Source organism: Capra hircus, chromosome 11 (genome assembly GCF_001704415.2).
Source record: "Capra hircus breed San Clemente chromosome 11, ASM170441v1, whole genome shotgun sequence".
Lineage (NCBI taxonomy): Eukaryota > Metazoa > Chordata > Mammalia > Artiodactyla > Bovidae > Capra > Capra hircus.
This window is the reverse complement of record NC_030818.1, coordinates 9,344,451-9,364,212: the sequence shown is the minus strand read 5'-3', so window position 1 is coordinate 9,364,212 and position 19,762 is coordinate 9,344,451. Positions and strand designations below refer to the sequence as shown.

General features: G+C 40.0%; 1 protein-coding gene across 1 annotated transcript in view; it reads right to left on the bottom strand.

Annotated features, from left to right (window-relative positions):
* TACR1 (tachykinin receptor 1) overlaps positions 1-19,338 on the bottom strand; it is a 172,332-nt gene extending 152,994 nt beyond the window's left edge. Inside the window, exon 1 of the mRNA XM_005686308.3 lies at positions 18,516-19,338. Within this exon, the coding sequence (XP_005686365.1) occupies positions 18,516-18,904 (389 nt within the window). The 5' untranslated portion in view covers positions 18,905-19,338. The remainder of the gene's footprint in view (positions 1-18,515) is intronic.

Here is a 19,762-nt window from a genome sequence, read left to right as displayed (position 1 = left end):
AGAAAAGAAGAGAAGCAAAAGGGAAAGATATACCCATCTGAATGCAGAGTTCCAAAGAATAGCAAGGAAAGATAAGAAAGACTTCCTAAGTGAGCAATGCAAGAAATAGAGGAAAACGATAGAATGGGGAAGACTAGGAATCTCTTCAAGTTTACAATACCTAATCCATAACTCTTTTTTTTTTAAGTGAAGTCATGAGGTCTCTAGTTTTGCCTGTTTGTGTCTGTGTACACATTATACATAGGCAATAACTCTACCCTTGAAAAGTAACATCAAAACTGAATTTATAAAAGGCTCTTTTCAATTAAAAAGTAAATGCTCACAAATTAAATGTAAAGAAACCTGCCTAAAGAAATTTCAGGTTCACGTAAACTCAGAAATTCTCAAAATTAACTTGATACCTGATATTAATGTTTAAGTTTGTGAATCTAATTGATATAGTCATCTTTAAAGTCATCAAAATTAGGTATACTACTTTACTGTACCTAGACTTAATAAATAAGACTTTATTATATCTGTTGTAAGAAAAATAACTTGCTTTGATAAAACTTCAAATGTAAATGAGATAAGAGATTTGGGGTAAACCATTAAATAACTGTATTTTAGAAATGTCTGCTTAAGATAATCTTTCCAGGTACTTTGTAACCTTAGGTTCTAGAGTTACGTTAATTTAAGTGATGGAAGTTTATTAACTAGCTAGAAGATACTGAAATATCAATTACTAAACAGAGAAATTAAGCTATTTAGGAACATAAATGAAAATATTTGGTGTTAGCCTGAGTTGTTCTTCTCTATCAGAAAGCAAGTGTTTTAAGAAATTATCACTGATATCTGTGCTTACCAATCTATAGAATGCAAATGTAAAAGAGAGTTCATAATTGCTTACTTCTTAGCTTTGATTAAAAATTAGGGTTTTAAGAGTTGAAGATTCTAATTTAAACATATAATAAAAGCTAGTGGAATAACAGCATTGCAGTGTACAGTAAGAGACTGAAAATGTTTACTGAAAGTGTATATTTTCAGTAAAGAAGGCATGAGGAATGAATGGATATTTTAGTGAGAAAAAAGAACGATCTGGTTGATTTTATTTGGATGGAAAATAAGAGACAGGCTGGATACAGAAAATGAGGAGGAGGAAAAAGTTTCATACATGGTCAGGATTACTAAATTTAGATTGGAGTTAACTAAGTTAATGGATTTTGTTAAGTAAGCTAATGCAAGACTGGAATTTGATTTCTCCGTGTTAGAAGTGCTCCTCTTTGATAAGATATTGTGTGAATTTCTGTGCCCTCGATTCACATTTGTTTTCTTTTAAACATTTTGTGGCTTTGGTTAAAAAAGTATTATTAGTGACCTATGACCCTGTTTTGTTTTAAAACCTTTTTGATAGTCCCAAGTATCAAAATCCAGAGAAGGTGATAGCACCCCCACTCCAGTACTCTTGCCTGAAAAATCCCATGGATGGAGGAGCCTGGTGGGCTGCAGTCCATGGGGTCACGAAGAGTCGGACACGACTGAGCGACTTCACTTTCACTTTTCACTTTCATGCATTGGAGAAGGAAATGGCAACCCACTCCAGGGTTCTTGTCTGGAGAATCCCAGGGACGGGGGAGCCTGGTGGGCTGCCGTCTATGGGGTCGCACAGAGTCGGACACGACTGAAGCGACTTAGCAGCAGCAGCAGTATCAAAATCTAACTAAAGCTATTTTAACCTCCAGCTAACTCTGGGATGCTTCAAGGAAACATCTCTGAGACATCTCAGAGAGGAATGTTTATTTGGTATTTTAAATTCATAAACATTGCCAAATGATTGGAGGTGAACTTTAGGCTATAGTGTATGGATAAAATGTCATTAATATAGATATTTCAGAATTTATATATAATATATGTTATCAGTCCTAATTCTAGTTGTTAACATAAAATGTGATTTGTTGCTGTTACTTAGTTGCTAAGTCATGTACAACTCTTTGCCACCCTCTGAACTGAAGCACACTGGACTCCTTTGTCCTCCGCTATCTCCCAGTTTGCTCGAATTCATGTCCATTGAGTCAGTGATGCTATCTATTCATCTCATCCTCTGCCACTCCCTTCTCCTTTTGCCTTCAGTCTTTCCCAACATCAGGATCTTTTCCAGTGAGTTGGCTCTTCCCATCAAGTGGCCAAAGTACTGAAGCTTTAGCTTCAACATCAGTGCTTCCAATGAATATTCAGGGTTGATTTCCTTTAACAGTGACTGGTTTGATCTCCTTGAAGCTTAAGGGACTCTCAGGAGTTTTCTCCAGCACTGCAATTTGAAAGCACCAATTCCTCAGTGCTCAGCCTTCTTTATGGTCCAACTCTCACATCCATACATGACTACTGGAAAAACCATAGCCTTGACTATACAGACATTTGTCAGCAAAGTGAAGTCTTAGCTTTTTAATGCACTGTCTAGATTTGTCGTAGCTTTCCTCCCAAGCAGCAGACTCTTTTAATTTCATGGTTGCAGTCACCATCTGCAGTGATTTGGGAACCCAAGAAAATAAATCTGTCTCTATTTCCACTTTTTTCCCTTTCTATTTGCCATGAAGTGATGGGACTGGATGCCATGATCTTAGTTGTTTGTTTGTTTGTTTGTTTGTTTGTTTATATTGAGTTTTAAGCCAGTTTTTTCACTCTTTGCTACATGTTATGAAAATATCTAAATTTCCTGCTCATCAAATCTCTAGCCATGCTATTTTAAGTTTTGTCCTTTATAGACAATTATTTTATACTGATGCTGTTACAAAAATGAAGATTTTCAAGAAGACTCATAAAAAGAACTTTCTAAGCAAATAGGTTTCTGATAGTCTCTAGAAAATACCACTGAACTGAAAATACCACTGACAAAATTCTGATAGAAAACTTGATTACTTCATCTAGATCAACAGGACCAACATGCAACTGAATGAACTGATGAATACGATTTATAACTTTGTGACTTTGGAAAATATACTAGCTTGAATCTTTGTTTTTCAGAAAAACCTTTTCTCTTATGCTATGACTTACAACAAATTGATAAAGTATGCCTTTGTAAACAAAGATGAAAAATTTATCTTTTTCTCTCTACCTGTTCCTGCCAGAATTTGGCTTCTCCAACTGGCTCTCCTATGGCCTCGATGGTTTACTGCAACTGGATTAGTCATTCTAGTCATTGTTAAAACTTGTTCTTTGTTTCCAAGCTGTTTATGCTTTTGTCTCCCTGCTACACTATGACTTTGCCAATGTTACTAGCTACATTACTTATATCCTGCCTATTTTATAAAATTATTGTCTCTTACAGTACCCAGTGTGTAAGCAGGATAATAATGATAACTAGGGGACTTGAAGCAGTTGATTAGATATGCAGTTCTGTATGAGATCAATGATTGTAACAATGTAACTCTAGATATGGGAAGAAGCAACAAAAATGAATATTTTCCTGGAACTAATAAGGACAAGCAGCCCAGAGAATTTTGAATACTGTTTTATGGACTAAACCAGTAACAGAGCATTGAGTGTCCTGTCAATGAAATCACCAGATTTGGGAATGAGCATTCCTAGCACCATGGGACAAAATTGTCATGAAATGCTCCCCAAACTATGGTCAAATATATGACCCAGAAGAGGCTCTTCCAACTGGAAACTGGCATTCACCATCTACCTCTACAAAGATTAAATGATGGTCACTACATCTACCAACCATGAATACCCCTTGAAAGGATTTCCGGGTGGAGATCAGGAATGAGGCCGTCTATGCTCTGGAAAAACTGGTAGAACAGGCCTTCAGAAAGATACTTTTAAGAGAAGATTTTATGGGCTCTGGTTCTTACATCTTCTCATACCTATAGAAATACTAACATCAACGACAGTGATGGTTGCTTTGGCTATTAAGGGGAAAATTACTATTAAAAGTCAAAATAGAGTGTTGTTCAGACATCTAAGGAAATAAATAGGTGACACTATGGTGTAATTTCAGACAAGCCCTTGTATTGTTAAGAACCTGAGTTTTCCGACCTGTGTCAGACTTGGAATGCCATCAGGCATTCTCAAAGCAATGTCTGCTAGCAGCTGGTGACTACAATCTTACCTTTGAAAGGTTTTCCCATGTAAATCTTATATGTTTAGATGATGAAGTTGCTTTAGATCATATGTTAGCAAAAAGAAAAAAACACATATGTAGTGACCAATAGCCACATTAAAGGTTAAAACCTACTTAGATAAACCTAGACAACTGGCTACATCTCCTCAAAGTGTTAAGTCTAGATTAGGAATCAGGCCTATTTTCCTAAAAAGAAATAAGATCTATTTTGTCTATTAATATCTGGTTGTCCCCCCTCCAACTACTGATCCCAAATGTCTCCACTTGTTTGTATAGGATAACCCAAATACTGACTCTATTGTGACAATAATCAAAATTGTTATCAAATGTAACTTGGTTATTACTCTTTCTCTGGCCTCTAACTAGTTGCAATAATTCTTTTACTTATCTTTGGCCTCTGTCTTTTTTTAAACCACTTGTTAAGTTTTGTCTCCTTCAGACTACAACAGATTCAATTCAAGGTAACAATGATGCAGACACTACAGCCACTCCTCAGAACAGATCCTGTAGGAATAGCTACAAAACCCACCCTGTAGCCCTTAATGAACAGGGCAAGACTTCCATGACCCCACCTGGGTAGGGTCTATGAATCATGTGCCAGCCTGAAGAAGCTACAGAAGATAGACTATTGTCCCTCATCCTCCCAATAAAGATTTCTTGGGATTCAAATAGGGAAATTTGAAGTAAGAGATAGATGAGTCCCTGGGCCCGAGAGCTGGTGATCATCAAATGAGCAAAACTAAGGTTCTGTCCTCAGCCAAACAAGAATGATACCTGTTTCCCCTCCTGCATTAATATGGAGGGGAAATAACAGAGGGAAACTAACAGAGGGAATTTGTTGCAGTGAAATAGAAAAAAAGGGGAATGAGTTTTTCTTGTTTCTTTCCCTTTCCTGAGAACAAAGAAGATATAGAGAACAGTAAGCAGGCCTGATCACTTCTTGTTTTTACTTTAACTATGGCACCCCACTCCAGAACTCTTGCCTGGAAAATCCCATGGATGGAGGAGCCTGGTGGGCTGCAGTCCATGGGGTCGTGAAGAGTCAGACATGACTGAGCGACTTCACTTTCACTTTTCACTTTCATGCATTGGAGAAGGAAATGGCAACCCACTCCAGTGTTCTTGCCTGGAGAATCCCAGGGACGGGGGAGCCTGGTGGGCTGCCGTCCATGGGGTCGCACAGAGGCGGACACGACCCCATGCCATCCATGGGGTCGCAATCTGCAGTCTGCAAGTAAGTTTGCTTTTCTCAAAACCAACCTGCTACTATATAAACTACTACCAGCACCTATCACCTCCCTAACTCTGCATGAATTATATCCTGTACCTATTACCCTTTAACTCTATGCTAATTACATCCTGTACCTGGTGCTTACCTTTACGGCAGCTTTCCCTTGTAGTTTTCTTTCTTTTTTTTTCATTTCAGAAAGAAAGCCATAGTACAGTATACCAGAGGAAGACAAACCCAATTACTGGGTTCCCTGATGCCAGCTATAACTTCTGAAACAAAACAAGAAGAATGCAAGACTTTCATTACGTTAAGCCGATCATTTACTCTAAGACCATGAGGCCCAGGCTATAAACCGTCTCTCAGCTCTCAGAGGAGGCAGGGCACAGTTCCTGAGGCACTAGCCTTCTGTGATCTCTCCCCTACTGATTGAAGATTTAAGTCATCTTTCTATTTCTTCCAAATTCTCTCTCTCTATTTTTTATTCAACTTTAGAGGCAGAGAAAGCCAAGGTTTTGGTGGCAACAACGCTACAGTTGAATGAACCCAAAGGAAACCTCCCATTAGTCCCCAACATGATATATATACGTAGATATGCATGTTCCACGGGCTCCCCTGGTGGCTCAGTGGTGCAGAATCTGCCTGCTGATGCAGGAGAAGCATGTTCAATCCCTGGGTAGAGAAGATCCCCTGGAGAAGGGAATGGCTACTCACTTCAATATTCTTGCCTGGAGAATTCCATTAACAGAGGAACCTGGCAGGCTACAGGCCACGGGATGGCAAAAGAGTCAGACATGACTTAGCAAGCGAACAACAAAATATGCCACGTGTATATGTATATATATAAACACATACATCTTTTAAGACTGGGAAAAAAACTTGCTGATGGGATTCTAATGGAAACAAAAGTTGAAGGTATAATAATTGGCACAAATAAAATGAAAATTTATATAAACTGGTATATTTAAATGGATTTATATAAGATGGTTACATCTTTTGTGCCTAATTATAATGTAGGATAAATATTATGAATCTCATTGGGGAATGCTTCCCCTGCCTGATATTATAAGAAAGGGCATATGAATCTACCCCTTAACAATATTAATTAAACATACCAAAAGAAACCAACAGTGTTACCTGAACCCTCATAATATGAAATTAAAATTGAAAGCTCGTACTCGGGGGCTAATAAAGATAATATTAGTGATTTTAGCTCTGGGCTTAAGAAGGTCTTTGTTGAATGTCTTGTGCTAACTTTTGAAGGCATGATAAATTGAACCCTAACTTTGTAGCAAATAGAACCCTTGATTTGCAGTTTAGTTGAAAATTTTCTCACGGATATAAAATTTTTTTTTTAATATTGTTGGGCAAATCATTCTTTTAATATCATTTAGGTGGCAGACCAGTTCTGAGGGGGAAATAAAACAACTGTCTTCGTCTTTGTCTTGCAAATCTCTGTAAATCAGAAATGCAAATACAGCAAATAACCTGAGACTGAGCCAGACCAGCTCAATCAGGTAAAACCTGAAACTGAAGGAAATAAAAGGAGGACAAAGTCTTTCAAAACTCAAACTACTGGAAAGGTTGCATCACCCCAAATCTAATTCTCAGCTTCCTTAGAATCTATCAAGGACAGATACAAATCTGAAAAGTCTTACCACAAATAGTAAAGCCTTAATTATCTGAGCAAGTGAATTTAACTATTGCAACTATTGTTTATAAACTTGTAAGTTTATCTTGCAATACCTCATTCATAACATTTTAATTTTTTAACATGAAACCATAGGGTATCTAGTTTTTCTGTTTATATTTCTGTGTACTTTAAACATATAATAATTTCTGCTTAATGATATACCCAATTGAAGCAGAATTCCAGAGAATAGCAAGGAGAGATAAGAAAGCTTTCTTAAGTGAATAAAGCAGGGAAATAGAGGAAAACAGTAGAATGGGAAAGACTAGATATCTCTAAGAAAACTGGAGACAGCAAGGAAATATTTCATATAAAGACAGACACAAAAAAAGGACAAAAACGGCAAGGACCTAGCAGAAACAGAAGAGGTTAAGAAGGGATGGCAAGAATACACAGAACATCTGTGCGAAAAAGCTCTTAATGGCCCAGGTAACCATGATGGTGTGGTCATTCACTTAGAGCCAGACATCCTGGAGTGTGAAGTCAAGTGGGCTTTAAGAAGCATTACTATGAATAAGTTAGTGAAAGTGATGAAATTCCAGCCGAACTATTTCAAATCCTAAGAAACAATGCTGTTAAAGTGTTGCACTCAATATGCCAGCAAATGTGGAAAACTCAGCAGTGGCCACAGGACTGGGGAAGGTCAGTTTTCATTCCATTTCCAAAGAAGGGCAATGCCAAGGGATGTTCAAATTACCATACAATTGCACGCATTTCACATACTAGCAAGATTATGCTCAAAATTCTTCAAGCTAGGGTTCAGCAGTATGTGAACTGAGAACTTCCAGATGCGGAAAGCAGAGATCAAATTGCCAACATGTGCTAGATCATAGAAAAAGCAAGGGAATTCCAAAAAACATCTACTTCTGCCTCATTGACTACGCTAAAGCCTTTGACTGTGTGAATCACAACAAACTATGGAATATTCGTAAAGGAGGAGGCAGGAATATTCATAATGTGGAGGCAGACCACATTACCTTCCTCCTAAGGAACCTGTATGCAGGACAAGAAGCAACAATTAGAACCGGATGTGCAACAACAGACTGGTTTCAAATTAGGAAAGGAGTACATCAAGGCTGCATATTGTCACCCTGCTTATTTAACTTATATGCAGAGTACATCATATGAAATGCTGGTCTGGGGGACTCACCAGCTGGAATTAAGATTGCCTGTAGAAATATCAACAACCTCATATATGCAGATGCTACCGCTTTAATGGCAGAAAGTGAAGAGGAACTAAGGAGCCTCTTGATGAAGGTGAAAGAAGAGAGTGAAAAGCTGGCTTAAAACTTAGTTAAAAATGAAGTCCATGGCATCTGGTCCTACCACTTCATAGCAAATAGATTGGGAAAAAGTGGAAACAGTGTCAGATTTCACATTCTTGGCCTCCAAAATCAATGCGGATGGTGACTGCAGCCACAAAATCAAAAGACGCTGGCTCCTTGGAAGAAAAACTATGGCAAACTTAGACAGCATATTAAAAAGCAGAGATATTACTTTGTCAAAAAATGTTCCATATAGTCAAAGCTATGGTTTCACCAGTTGTCATGTACAGATATGAAAGGTGGACCAGAAGGAAGGCTGAGTGCTGAAGAATTGATGATTTCCACCTGTGATACCAGAGAAGACGAGACTCCCTTGTACAGCAAGGAGATTAAACCAGTCTATCCTAAAGGAAATTAGCCCCGAATATTCATTGGAAGACTATTCATTGGAGCTGAAGCTCCAATACTTTGGCCACCTGATGTGAAGAACTGACTCGCTGGAAAAGACCCTAATGCTGGGAAAGACTGGGGACAAAAGGAGAAGGGATGACAGAGAATGAGATGGTTGGATGGTGTCACTGATTCAATGGACATGGGTTTGAGCAAACTCCAGGAGAAAGACTGGGAAGCCTGACTTGCTGCAGTTCATGCAGTCTCAGAGAGTCAAACATGACTTAGCAACAGAAAAACACCACCAAATGGAGCTCTGGTCACAGGACAAGAGAAAGCTGATATTTAACACATGCAAACTAGATTTATAAGAAATCTTCCAAGACTGAGAAGTATTCAAAGGCAAAAGAAACACAACTTTAACAAATTGAATATCAGTGAAACACAGGCAGCAAGTTAATATTTTTTGCTATGACCAGGTTCTCCGTCAAACGTATAACACACAAATGAAGCTTAATGTGAAGGTGGTGTCTTTGGGACATGTAGGATGTGGGATGTGACATGTAATTTTGGAGATGGTATAAAAGAAAATTATTTGTTTTTTCTGGGCTGTAACACAGTTGACTCTTGAACAACGCAGGGATTAGAGGCACCAACCCCTGAAAATCCACAGTATTATTTATAGCCTGCCCTCTATTCCTCCATATTTGTGGATTCAACCAACCCCTGACGGTGTAGAACTATATTATTTACTACTGAAAAAATGTGGGTATAAATGGACTCATGCAATTCAAACTCCTGTCGTCCAAGAGTCAGCTGTATCCAAATACTTGGCTTCTGGTAAAGAGTATGTGCATCTCCACAGATGGGAAGGATGCTGGATGGCATTTGGAAACAGGTTTGCTGACTCAGTTAGAAGTAATTTATCGTTTATATTTATGGGGGGGAGAGGGGAAGGAAATAAATGTTTCATCTTGCTGCTGTTATACCTGATGTAGAAAGCATCCAAGAGGATGCTGTGACAGGATAATGGTGTGTCGTGGGTTATTAGAGATTGCAGCTTAGGAACTTTTCATGCAGTTCCATTCCTTTCCTTTTCCCTCTCTCCTTGCAACAATACTCCACAGGGTAAGTTTTATTAATGTCCTTTTCATGAGGTGGGAAAATTGAGGCCCAGAGAGGTTAAGTATCTTGCCCATATTCACATAGATAGTAAGTGTAGAACCATTGTTGAAACATTTCCTACACTGAACTCCATTATCAAAAGTCAGATGTAAGGTTATTGAAAGACATTCATATAGGAAAGACATGAAATGCGCTCCACGGAGAATCCCAAATATTAAACGGGCAGTTCACACATAAACACTCACAACTGAGGTTTATGTCACATGGCCGTTATTAAAGCATCTTTTCATCCCTGGGTTTCCTTATCCACAGAGCTTCGTAGTTCTCCTTCCGAAAGTTGGAAACCCAGCTTCTAAAGGTGGAAAATCAGTTTCTAAAGTAAGTCAGTTTCCCAGTCTGTCCTCAAGGTCTATGACTTTCTCAGGCCACTCTGCTGAAATGTTCCTGTGTCTCTGATGGCATTTTAATATGGTGCAGTCTAGGCGTTCAACAAATACTGTAGATATAGCACTTGGAGGGCTGGATGGAGGACAGATTTTGCTGGTCCTGCCTCAGGAAAAACAAGTAAAGCAGAAACAAGTAAACCACCCTCTTGCTAGCAAGGGTGTTGAAGAAAAAGCCAGTGGGATGACAGTAGTTGGACCACAAAAGTGTCCTTGAAATACTCAGAGTTTTCAGTATGCCTTGATAGATTGGAGCTAAAGGAGAAAGGATAAACACCAAGGTAGAAAGGATAAACACCTCTCTCAACCAAAGGTATTCTTCTGGGGATATAATACCTGTTGGGGACAGGGTGTGGGTTGGGAATCCAGTGGGGACCAGTCAAGGGAAGTCTGGAAGAGACAGGTGAATTAAAACTCGTAGTTATTCTTGAACAGGGGTTTGAAACCAAAAGTTTTCTATTTTGTAGCAACACATCACGGTAGACAGAAATTTGGTCTGATTTTTCTTTTGCTTCAAGGCATAGGATCATAGGTGCGCTTTGAAGTCTGTCTGATGTCTGGTTTTCAGATTTTGGTTGGTGTGTGCAGAAGAGAAGTACAGTCATATCAACTACTATATGCCCACTTTAATACCTTCCTATTCTGTGCCAGGTAACGGAAAACCAGATAAAGCATTCCTGTTTTCATGGTGCTTGCAATTTAGTGGGTGGGAGGGTGTGCGAAAGATCAACCAGTTACAGAGAGTTGCATAAACGATATATGAATATCCTGCATGAATGACAGTAATACACAGGAGGGACACCTCACTAGACCTGCAGATTAAGGTCAGCTTCTTAGTGGAGGTAGCACCTGAATCAAGTCTAAGAAGACCAAGTCAAGAGGTAGTACACCAGCCCTATAGCAGGTGGATCTGGACCAGGTATTGGTAATAGGGTGATGCTCAGTTCTGGGCATTATTTAAACTCTCAGTTAAAAGGACCACTGGGCTTCCCTGGTGCTTCGACCAGTAAAGAATCCGCCTGCAATGCGGGAGACCTGGGTTTGATCCCTGGGTTGGGAAGATCCCCTGGAGAAGGGAAAGTCTACCCACTCCAGTATTCTGGCCTGGAGAATTCCACGGACTGTATAGTCCATGGGGTCACAAAGAGTCGGACACGACTGAGCAACTTTGACTTGAGCAAATGGGAATAGCAAGTAGAGACTGAGGATGGAAAGATGAGGGAACTAGGGACAGTTAACCAAAATAGAGAAGCTTCAGGATGGATCTGTCAGAGAGACAGCCACAGGGAAGAGGCATTATATTAGTAAGGGCAGCCCCAAATCAAGCTGATTATTCCTTCAACAAACGGAATGATTTTATAATGCTTCAAAATGGAATGAATTTAACAAATGAGACAACTTGAGTAAAATATTTAAGCAGAATTTGATCTTCTTACAATGATGTTGTCTAGAAGTTTGTGGGGTTGAATTATTATTTGAGTGAAAATTTGTTAAAAGGGCTCTAACATCCTCTCTGAAACAGTAGGACCCTTATATCACTTTCCTTAGACTATACAGAATTCAAAAGCCACCTTGAGCAGGAGCATGCAGGCAGATGTCTAAGGCACATGAATGCAAATTGCATGGGTCTCCAAGTTACTAGGCAGTGGCAAGTATGAGATGATGCTAAAAGAAATTGTTTTTAATAATCTATCCAAAGTGGAAACAAAATCCCCATTGGTATCGAGGTTTAGATGAGACAGTATATTGGAGAACATGCACCATAAGGTATCATTATAAATTGCATTAATATAAAATCCTCTTTCTAGTTCCCAGGTGACAAACATGAATAAATCATTATGATAACCCCTAATCCAATACTCTTGAAGTTTATTTTAAAAAACCCAAACTTCACACTGTTTTCTCTGTACTTTGCTGTTTATTTCCTCTTCCCCTCCTCTTCCTTTTCTTTATTTCACTCTAAGCCTTTCCCACATTCCCAAGGGTAGACCATTCCTTTGTCTCCGAACTCCCTCTGCATGGTACTAATTGCACCGGATTATAATGGTGTTCTAACTTTGTTGATAGTTGAAGATTGAGAGCAGATGGGCAAAGGCAGTATTTTAGTGCATTAGCATCTGGTACATAGTAAGTGCTCAATAAAGCTTTGCTGAATGGACAAATGGATGAACAAGAGGCCATTTCCCTCACTGCATCTAAGTTTATCCACCAACCACACACACACACACACACACACACACACACACACACACACTTCATACTGTGCTGACACTGTCTCTAACAGCTCACCCGTGTTCTCTAATTGCCAAAACTAATGTCATCATCCTTGGATTCTAATGACGCTGTAATTAATATAACCCATCATAACTCATCTCTCTTAATTTTTGTCATTCCACATATTCTGATTATTCCACTGACTCTCTGTTTCTTATTTTTTCCCTTCTAATACCTGGTAGAATACTTCCATGAATCTGTCTTCTTTTCTGGAAACATATATATAGGTAAAAGAGATATTCTCTACTTTCAAATTTCCGGTAAGCCATCTGTTTAGAAAATTCCTAAATATAGATTTTGTTTCCCCAGGTTCTTATTCTCTAGCCCCACCTCTCAAATTGCTTGTTGGGCATTTCAAACTAATCATTATATTTTCACATAAAATCCAGCAAAAACTATACTCATTTTCCTCTGATCAACTCTTCCATCCATTTCTTGATTCACTTGTGAATTCACTCAAATTGAGTCAGCCTGTCATTCTCCCCAAATACTTTGCAACTTTTTACTTCCATATTGCTGTTGTATAGTTTGTTTTACCTAGAATATCTCCTTTCTTTAACATCTTCTTTAAAAATCTTATCCAATCTTTAAGGCACAAATCAGTTATCACCTTTTGAAGCCTTCCTTGATCATCACTGCTAGTTTACCTCTTGCCTCTTCACTCCTATAGAATTTGTACAATACTTATGAAACCTATCATATAACACCTTATGTTATAGTTACCTTTAAATCATTATGTATCATAAGCCCTTTGCAGGAAAGCATGAGGCCCTGATTCAGGAACCACGTACCTGGTGGCACCATCCCTTGGGATCTTTGCCCAGTTTAACAGTGAGTGTTTCTCTCTTACAATCTTTATTCTACTATTTTCTAATTGAACAACAGTAATAGTAGTCAAGTCTTGTGGTCCTATGATGTGATTTTACATTGAAAATTACTCCTTATTTTCCCCCAGTTGAACCCATATATGTTTCAACCCTCCACCCCCACCAAAACAAGGGCTTTGACCATTCGGGACCCTGGGGGCTCCTATGAGTTGAGAGAGGATGTGGCAAGGGCAGTTGGGGCAACTCCAGAGTAGGTGGGCAGTAGACCTCTCCAGGAAAGGTCCTGCAGCCAAAATGATTCATCCAAGATGTAAAAAACTCAAGAAGGTCTGTATCAACCCTTATTCAAGATTCATGATTTGAAAAGAGAGGGTCGGTTACCATGGATGAACTTCTAGTGAATGAGCATTCTCGGGACACCTGGGTGCTTAGTCACGGACTGTAAGAGCTGTCTAAATTAGAGGAAAGGATCTCGGGACCTAAGACTTGCCTCTGGGTGTGATGGAGAAGGACTGCCCTGAGATATGCAATGGGATCCAAGCCGGCCAACAAGGTGAGGTTCAAGGGCAGACTGCAGGTCTAGCGGAGACTCGGGAAGCAGGCTCTTTAGACTTGTAGCTGAGTGTGACTGGGACAGAGTGGGGTGGGTACCAGGGAATCAGTAAGCAGTAAGTTTTGCTGTTTATGTATGTCTTGGTTCTTCTTTTAATCTCCCAGAGTTCATTCCCTCCTTTACCTTCAGTCATTACCCCTGTATGAGGAGCTATTTTTTGGTCCTGAACAAATTTCATATTGTCCAGAGACCATCATCTTTTGGATGTTTTCTTTCACTCAAATACAATATATCTATTTAGACCTAGTCTGAGAAGTAAGCAACATTTACCTTTCATTCTCTGAAATTATAACAGCCCCTGCCGGGTAAAGAAACAGTGTTATCAGACCAGCACTTTTCTGAGCCTCTGGCTGCTGTGAGCTAGGTTCCAAGTCAGGTTCCCATTCGCTTCTGTTGCCCTCCTTGTGGAGCTTAAGGATTGGTTCCCCCCCTCCCTTCTTGGATGCTGCTCCCCAAAACTGGAACCAGTCATCGTTACTGGCTCCTGAAGAGTGAAGGTGCCCCTCTCTGTGTCTTCCAACTTCCGATTTCATGAAACATCACACACATACCTTTTAGTTTTTAAAATACGAAGGAATTTTAAAATTTTGTTTTGAGTGGGAGAAATTACAGAGTTTTAAAAAGAAAAATCCTTGGTATTTTTTGGAGTTTAATTAGTAAACCGAATATTATTTCGTATATTTGTCTCTGCAACCTTAAAAAATTCTAGGTAGCCATTGCCTTCAGTAAATGGGTATTCCTTCTGAAGGGACTCTCATTATCTTTCTCTGTCCCTCTCCCTTCACTCTATGGAAAGTTTACAGGAAAGATTCAAATCAGTTCTACAATCTGCAGCTGAAGTCTTTTTCTCTGCCTACACTTTGTTTCTAGAAGGAAATTTGGCAAAGTTTACCAAGACAGTTTGACCCAGCTCTTCCATTTTAAGGAGTTTATTCTATGAAAAGAACAAGGGGTGCTCTCAGATTTCTGTCAAGGATATTAATTTCACAGTTACCTGTAATCATTAAAAATGGAAACAATATACATCTAAAAATAGAGGAATGATTAAATAAATGATTATAGCTTTGCAATGTAATGCATCCTTTAAAAATCTTATTTTGGAAACTATTTCATGATTTGGAAAATGAAACAAAACAAAACACACACAAAAAAAACAACCTTTGAAACTGTTTTTATTATGATCCAAAATGTATATTGCATAGGACTCTATGTGGCATAAGTAACACAGAAAAAGTAAGTATAAGCTAGCGTTCCAGACCTTTATCTAGTTTTCTGTATTGGAATGGTAGATTTTTTACACTTTTTAAAATGCAGGTCTTAGAAATACAGCCTTGAGGCCTTATTCCTAACTCTATCTCGAACATAGTTATAAACCCTGAGCATGCCATTGATAATGTTCTTCCAAATGTTTTCATAGGAGCATGTATTATTTTATTTGTTCATTCGTTTAATCAATAAGCATATAGTGACTGTTAAGTACCAAGCACTCTTCTTCGTTCTGAGGAGATAAAGTAAACAAAACAGAAAAGACACGCTCCTTGCTCTGCCCAGGGTTTAGAATCCTTTAAAATTAGGAAAAAGCATTCTTTAAAATTTCATTTCATTTGGCCCAGTAATTTTATTTCTGGGAATCTACCCTAAGGAAACAACCAAGAAAACAAAATAAAATTATCATACAGAATTAGTAGATTCTCAACAGTAGGGAGGTGGTTAAAGTAATAATAGCATATTCATATAATGGAATAATATTAAGAGGAAGCCACTACCATTATGTTACTGAAGAGTGTTAATAACATGAGAAAATATTATTAATGTTTTCCATTAATATCAATGGAAAAAAAAAACTTACCAAATTACCTAAAATCTTACTTCAATAATGTAGTGAAATAGTCATTAAAAGATGTTCATTCAAATGTTAACAGGTGTTACTTTTGCATGGTGGAGTCGTGGGTGATTTGTATTTTTGTGTCTATGTTCTTCAAGAACGAGGTTTAATTTCACAATCAGGAAAACCATGTTGCTTTTATTTTTTAACAGATAACTCAAAGGTTATCTGTTAAAAATTCAAGGAGCATACAAAAAAGTAATTTAACATTTCCTCCAAGTCTGCATTGCCATAGTGGAGTTAAACAAGAGATCATTCATATGGAGGCCTCTTCCTTTCTAAAACATTCTAGGGAAAGAATGGATGACCATGCCTGTAGGGGAGCTAGATTCATTGGAGGGCCTAAGGGGATTAATTCACTCTGCTCAAGAGGCTGAGCAAGGAAAAACAGCAGGAGCTTTGGAGAACCTAGAGACACAGCCTTGAGGCAGCATCCCTAACTCTACTTGAACCCTAACCCTGAGCCTGCCGTCGATAACCCGCACACCAGGCACAACTGGCATTTCTTGTTGTCATTTCCCTCAGCTCTGACGCCAGAGATCTTCTGATCTTACCGAGGGTGTCACAGAGAGTCAGGGTCCTGTGTGTGGTTCGCCTAGAGACAAACAGTGGAGCCTGAGATGTCAGAGTCGAGGCAGCCAAAACCTGGCTCCTTTCACAACCCACTGTAAAGACTTTGACCCTGCGTCCTACCGCTCACCTTCTAAGCGCAAAGAGAAAGAGAAGTGCGATGGAACATGTCATTCCTGTATAAGCCAAGCAGGAGAGCTGTTTGCTGGGGCTCCATCAGCTACTGAATGCTTGGGCTCACACTGACTGTCGGGTCTCCCTTGAGCTCACAAGTACCCAGTGAAGTAAAAATATCAACGTTCCCTCTAAGTTAGGGATAATCAAGATAGCATGTGTAAAGCTGAAATGGCATCAGGCTTCACTGCACATAAAATCAGTTATACATCATGCTGTGAGTTTTCTAAGTTTAAGGGGGCTGAGAAGTTAAAGGAGCAAGTCACTGCAGAAAGACTTACAGGTGTACCTGACATCCAGCAAAACAAATACCTAAAAACCAGAGTAGCATAAGAGAGAAATTCTCAACAAAAATTCATTTCAGTACCACTTTGAGTAATTGGTTTCTCTTCTATATTTAACGTATAAATTGACTCACCAAACTTATTTTACACATTACATGTTATAAGCACAAAAGAGTTGCATAAAGGGAACTTAAAAATCAGCATTTGGATATCACTGCAAAAGAAACATAGTTTTCTCTGATTTAAAAAGAGATTTGGCTATAGAATCTGCTCAAATCAATTACAAATTTTATGCAAAAGAGTTCAATAATTTGGGGAAAAAAATTTTGAATCTTTTCTCTTAGCTTCTTCTTTTGGTTTCTCATATTTATTTATCTCAGCAAGGCCATCAGAAGGACCCATTTCAAAATCACAGTGGCAGGTGTTTCAAACCTAGGTAAACATTTAACACTTGTAAACCTATAGAAATACACATTAGAGACCTAGGGCACTCACAAAAAGTCAATACAAACAGAGCTATGCTCTAATAATTAGTTTCCATCGTGCCACCTTGGGACCCACTTGAAAATGCCAACATTTTCACTATTAATCAGCTTCTGGAACCCCAGCCTGTCGGATGCAGGAAAGAGCTCTCAATTGCCTTAGATTGCCTTTGCCAAGCATGTTTCTCTATGGATACAGACAGACTAAAAACATTGACCTTACATGGCAAGAGAAATTTTGAAAAACTCCTGGATCCCTATATGTGGAGTTCCTTGAGAACAACATAGCTGCCTCTCATTCCTGAATGAGAACTCCTAGCAGGATAGACAGAGCTTAATTAGGATTCTGCATTTTATGATTCTAATGGAATGCTCTTAACATCCAAACAATATTAGGGGGGTGAGATGGGAGCAGAAAGCCCCTGAATCTTCAGGAAAAAGTGAAAATGAGGAATTTTGCCTACATGTACTCAAAACTGGAAAGCATCCAAAGGCTGAACAGCAGAAGAGCAGCGCTGCAGGGATTCACAGTACCCTAGTCAGGCACCAGACCCTTGGCTACACTCTAGGTATCCCCTTTAGGCGGCAAAGGCAGAAGAGAGAAGGAATATATAGAAAGAAGCAAAGCAGGAGTTGAAAGGGAAAATGTCAGGGAGATGAGTGGAGAAGGGGAAAAAAAGAGTTAAATGAAGAAAAAAAGGGGGGGATGTTTCTAGGCGGCTCAGTGGTAAAGAATCCACCTGCCAATGCAGGAGACGCAAGTTCACTCCCTATGTGGGAAAGATCCCCTGGAGAAGAGAATGGCAACCCAGTCCAGTATTCTTGCCTGGAAAATCCCATGGACAGAGGGGCCTGGCGGGCTACAGTCCATGGGGTTGCAAAGAGTTGGACACGACTGAGTGATTGTACACACGTATATACATGTAATGGAAAGGAGACAGAAAAATGGAAAGGAGTAGAAAAGGAAAGAGAGATAGAAAAGAAAAGCATCAGGTAAGATTAAAATCCCCCATCAACAACCGACTCGGCTAGCTGTCAGTCCAAATCCAGGGGTACAAGTGGTCAGTCTCCACCTTGAACCATGCACTATTCCACCCTGAAGCTCCATAGCAATGCTATCTTCCTTTAAAGATACTTTTCCCTTTTTCCACAAAGGTCAAGCTCACCTATCGAAGGCCACAGCCGTCATGGAGTAAATACTGGCAAAGACAGCAGCAATGGGGAAGAAGTTGTGGAATTTGCAGTAGAAGAGGCCATAGTACCACTCATTGTGGACCGCGTAGGTGAAGTTCACCACTGTATTGAATGCAGCCATGGAGGCCTCTGCGAAGGCCAGGTTCACCAGGAAGTAGTTAGTAACTGTCCTCATTCTCTTGTGGGCCAAGATGATCCACATAACCACCACGTTGCCCACCACGGAGGTCACCACGATGACTGTGTAGGCAGCTGCCCAAAGGACAATTTGCCAGGCCGGCTGCACAAATTGGTTAGGCTCCGAGATGTTGGTGGAGATGTTTGGGAAGAGGTCTGAGTCCACTGGGAGGACGTTATCCATTCTTCTGCTAAGCGATTAAGCCCTCCTCTCTACACACACAGACCCTTTTGCAGCAGGGTCCTGAGCCAGCACCTGAGGTCAAAAAGCCCTGTTTAACACAGACGGGAGGGCTCGTAGGCTCTTTCTGGACAGAACCCCTTCTTTACAAGAAGACTTGACGCTCAAATAAAATCTTCTAGATGTGCTGTATATCCTTGGCTTTGAATTCCTCCACTTCTAAGCTTCAGGAAGCACTTGAGTTCTGTAATCTGCAAACAGCGTTTCTCCTGCGTTGAGCTGGAACAGAGAAAGAAATTCCACGGGTCACGGTTCCAGAAAGCAGGAGACACCCCGCCACCTTACTGCACCTGCTGCTCCTTGCAAGTGCTGTTCTTCCTGCCTGCAGCGAGAAAGGCAAAGCCCTATGCTGCGTGAGGACTTGGGGGCGAGGTATTAGTCACAGCACGACCTGTAAAAGTCAGAGTCTATGGCCGGGATTCTGGGGCCCTGGGTCCAGCTGGAGATTTTTTCCTCTGCTTTCATTACCGCCGTCGCCGCTGCCGCCGCCGCCGCCTGCAGCTTTGCAGGCGCCTCTTGGCTCAAGTCCTGCTCAGCTTGGGAGTTAGCAGAACCTTGGCAGGCTGCGCCCGAGGTCTTTATAACAGGCTGTAGCGACGTCACCGAGAAGGGGCAGTACCTGGGCTGCGTACTCGCCAGCCCTCTTTCACAGGGCCGCAGCTGCACTATCTGTTGACAGCCGGCTCACTGCACCATCACAGCCACCAAGCCTTTTGCTGCTACCTGCTGTGGGAGTCTGCAAACCGTGCGTGCTCCCAACACAATCCTGGAGGGGGCGCTAGCTGGGTCGCCTTGGAGTAA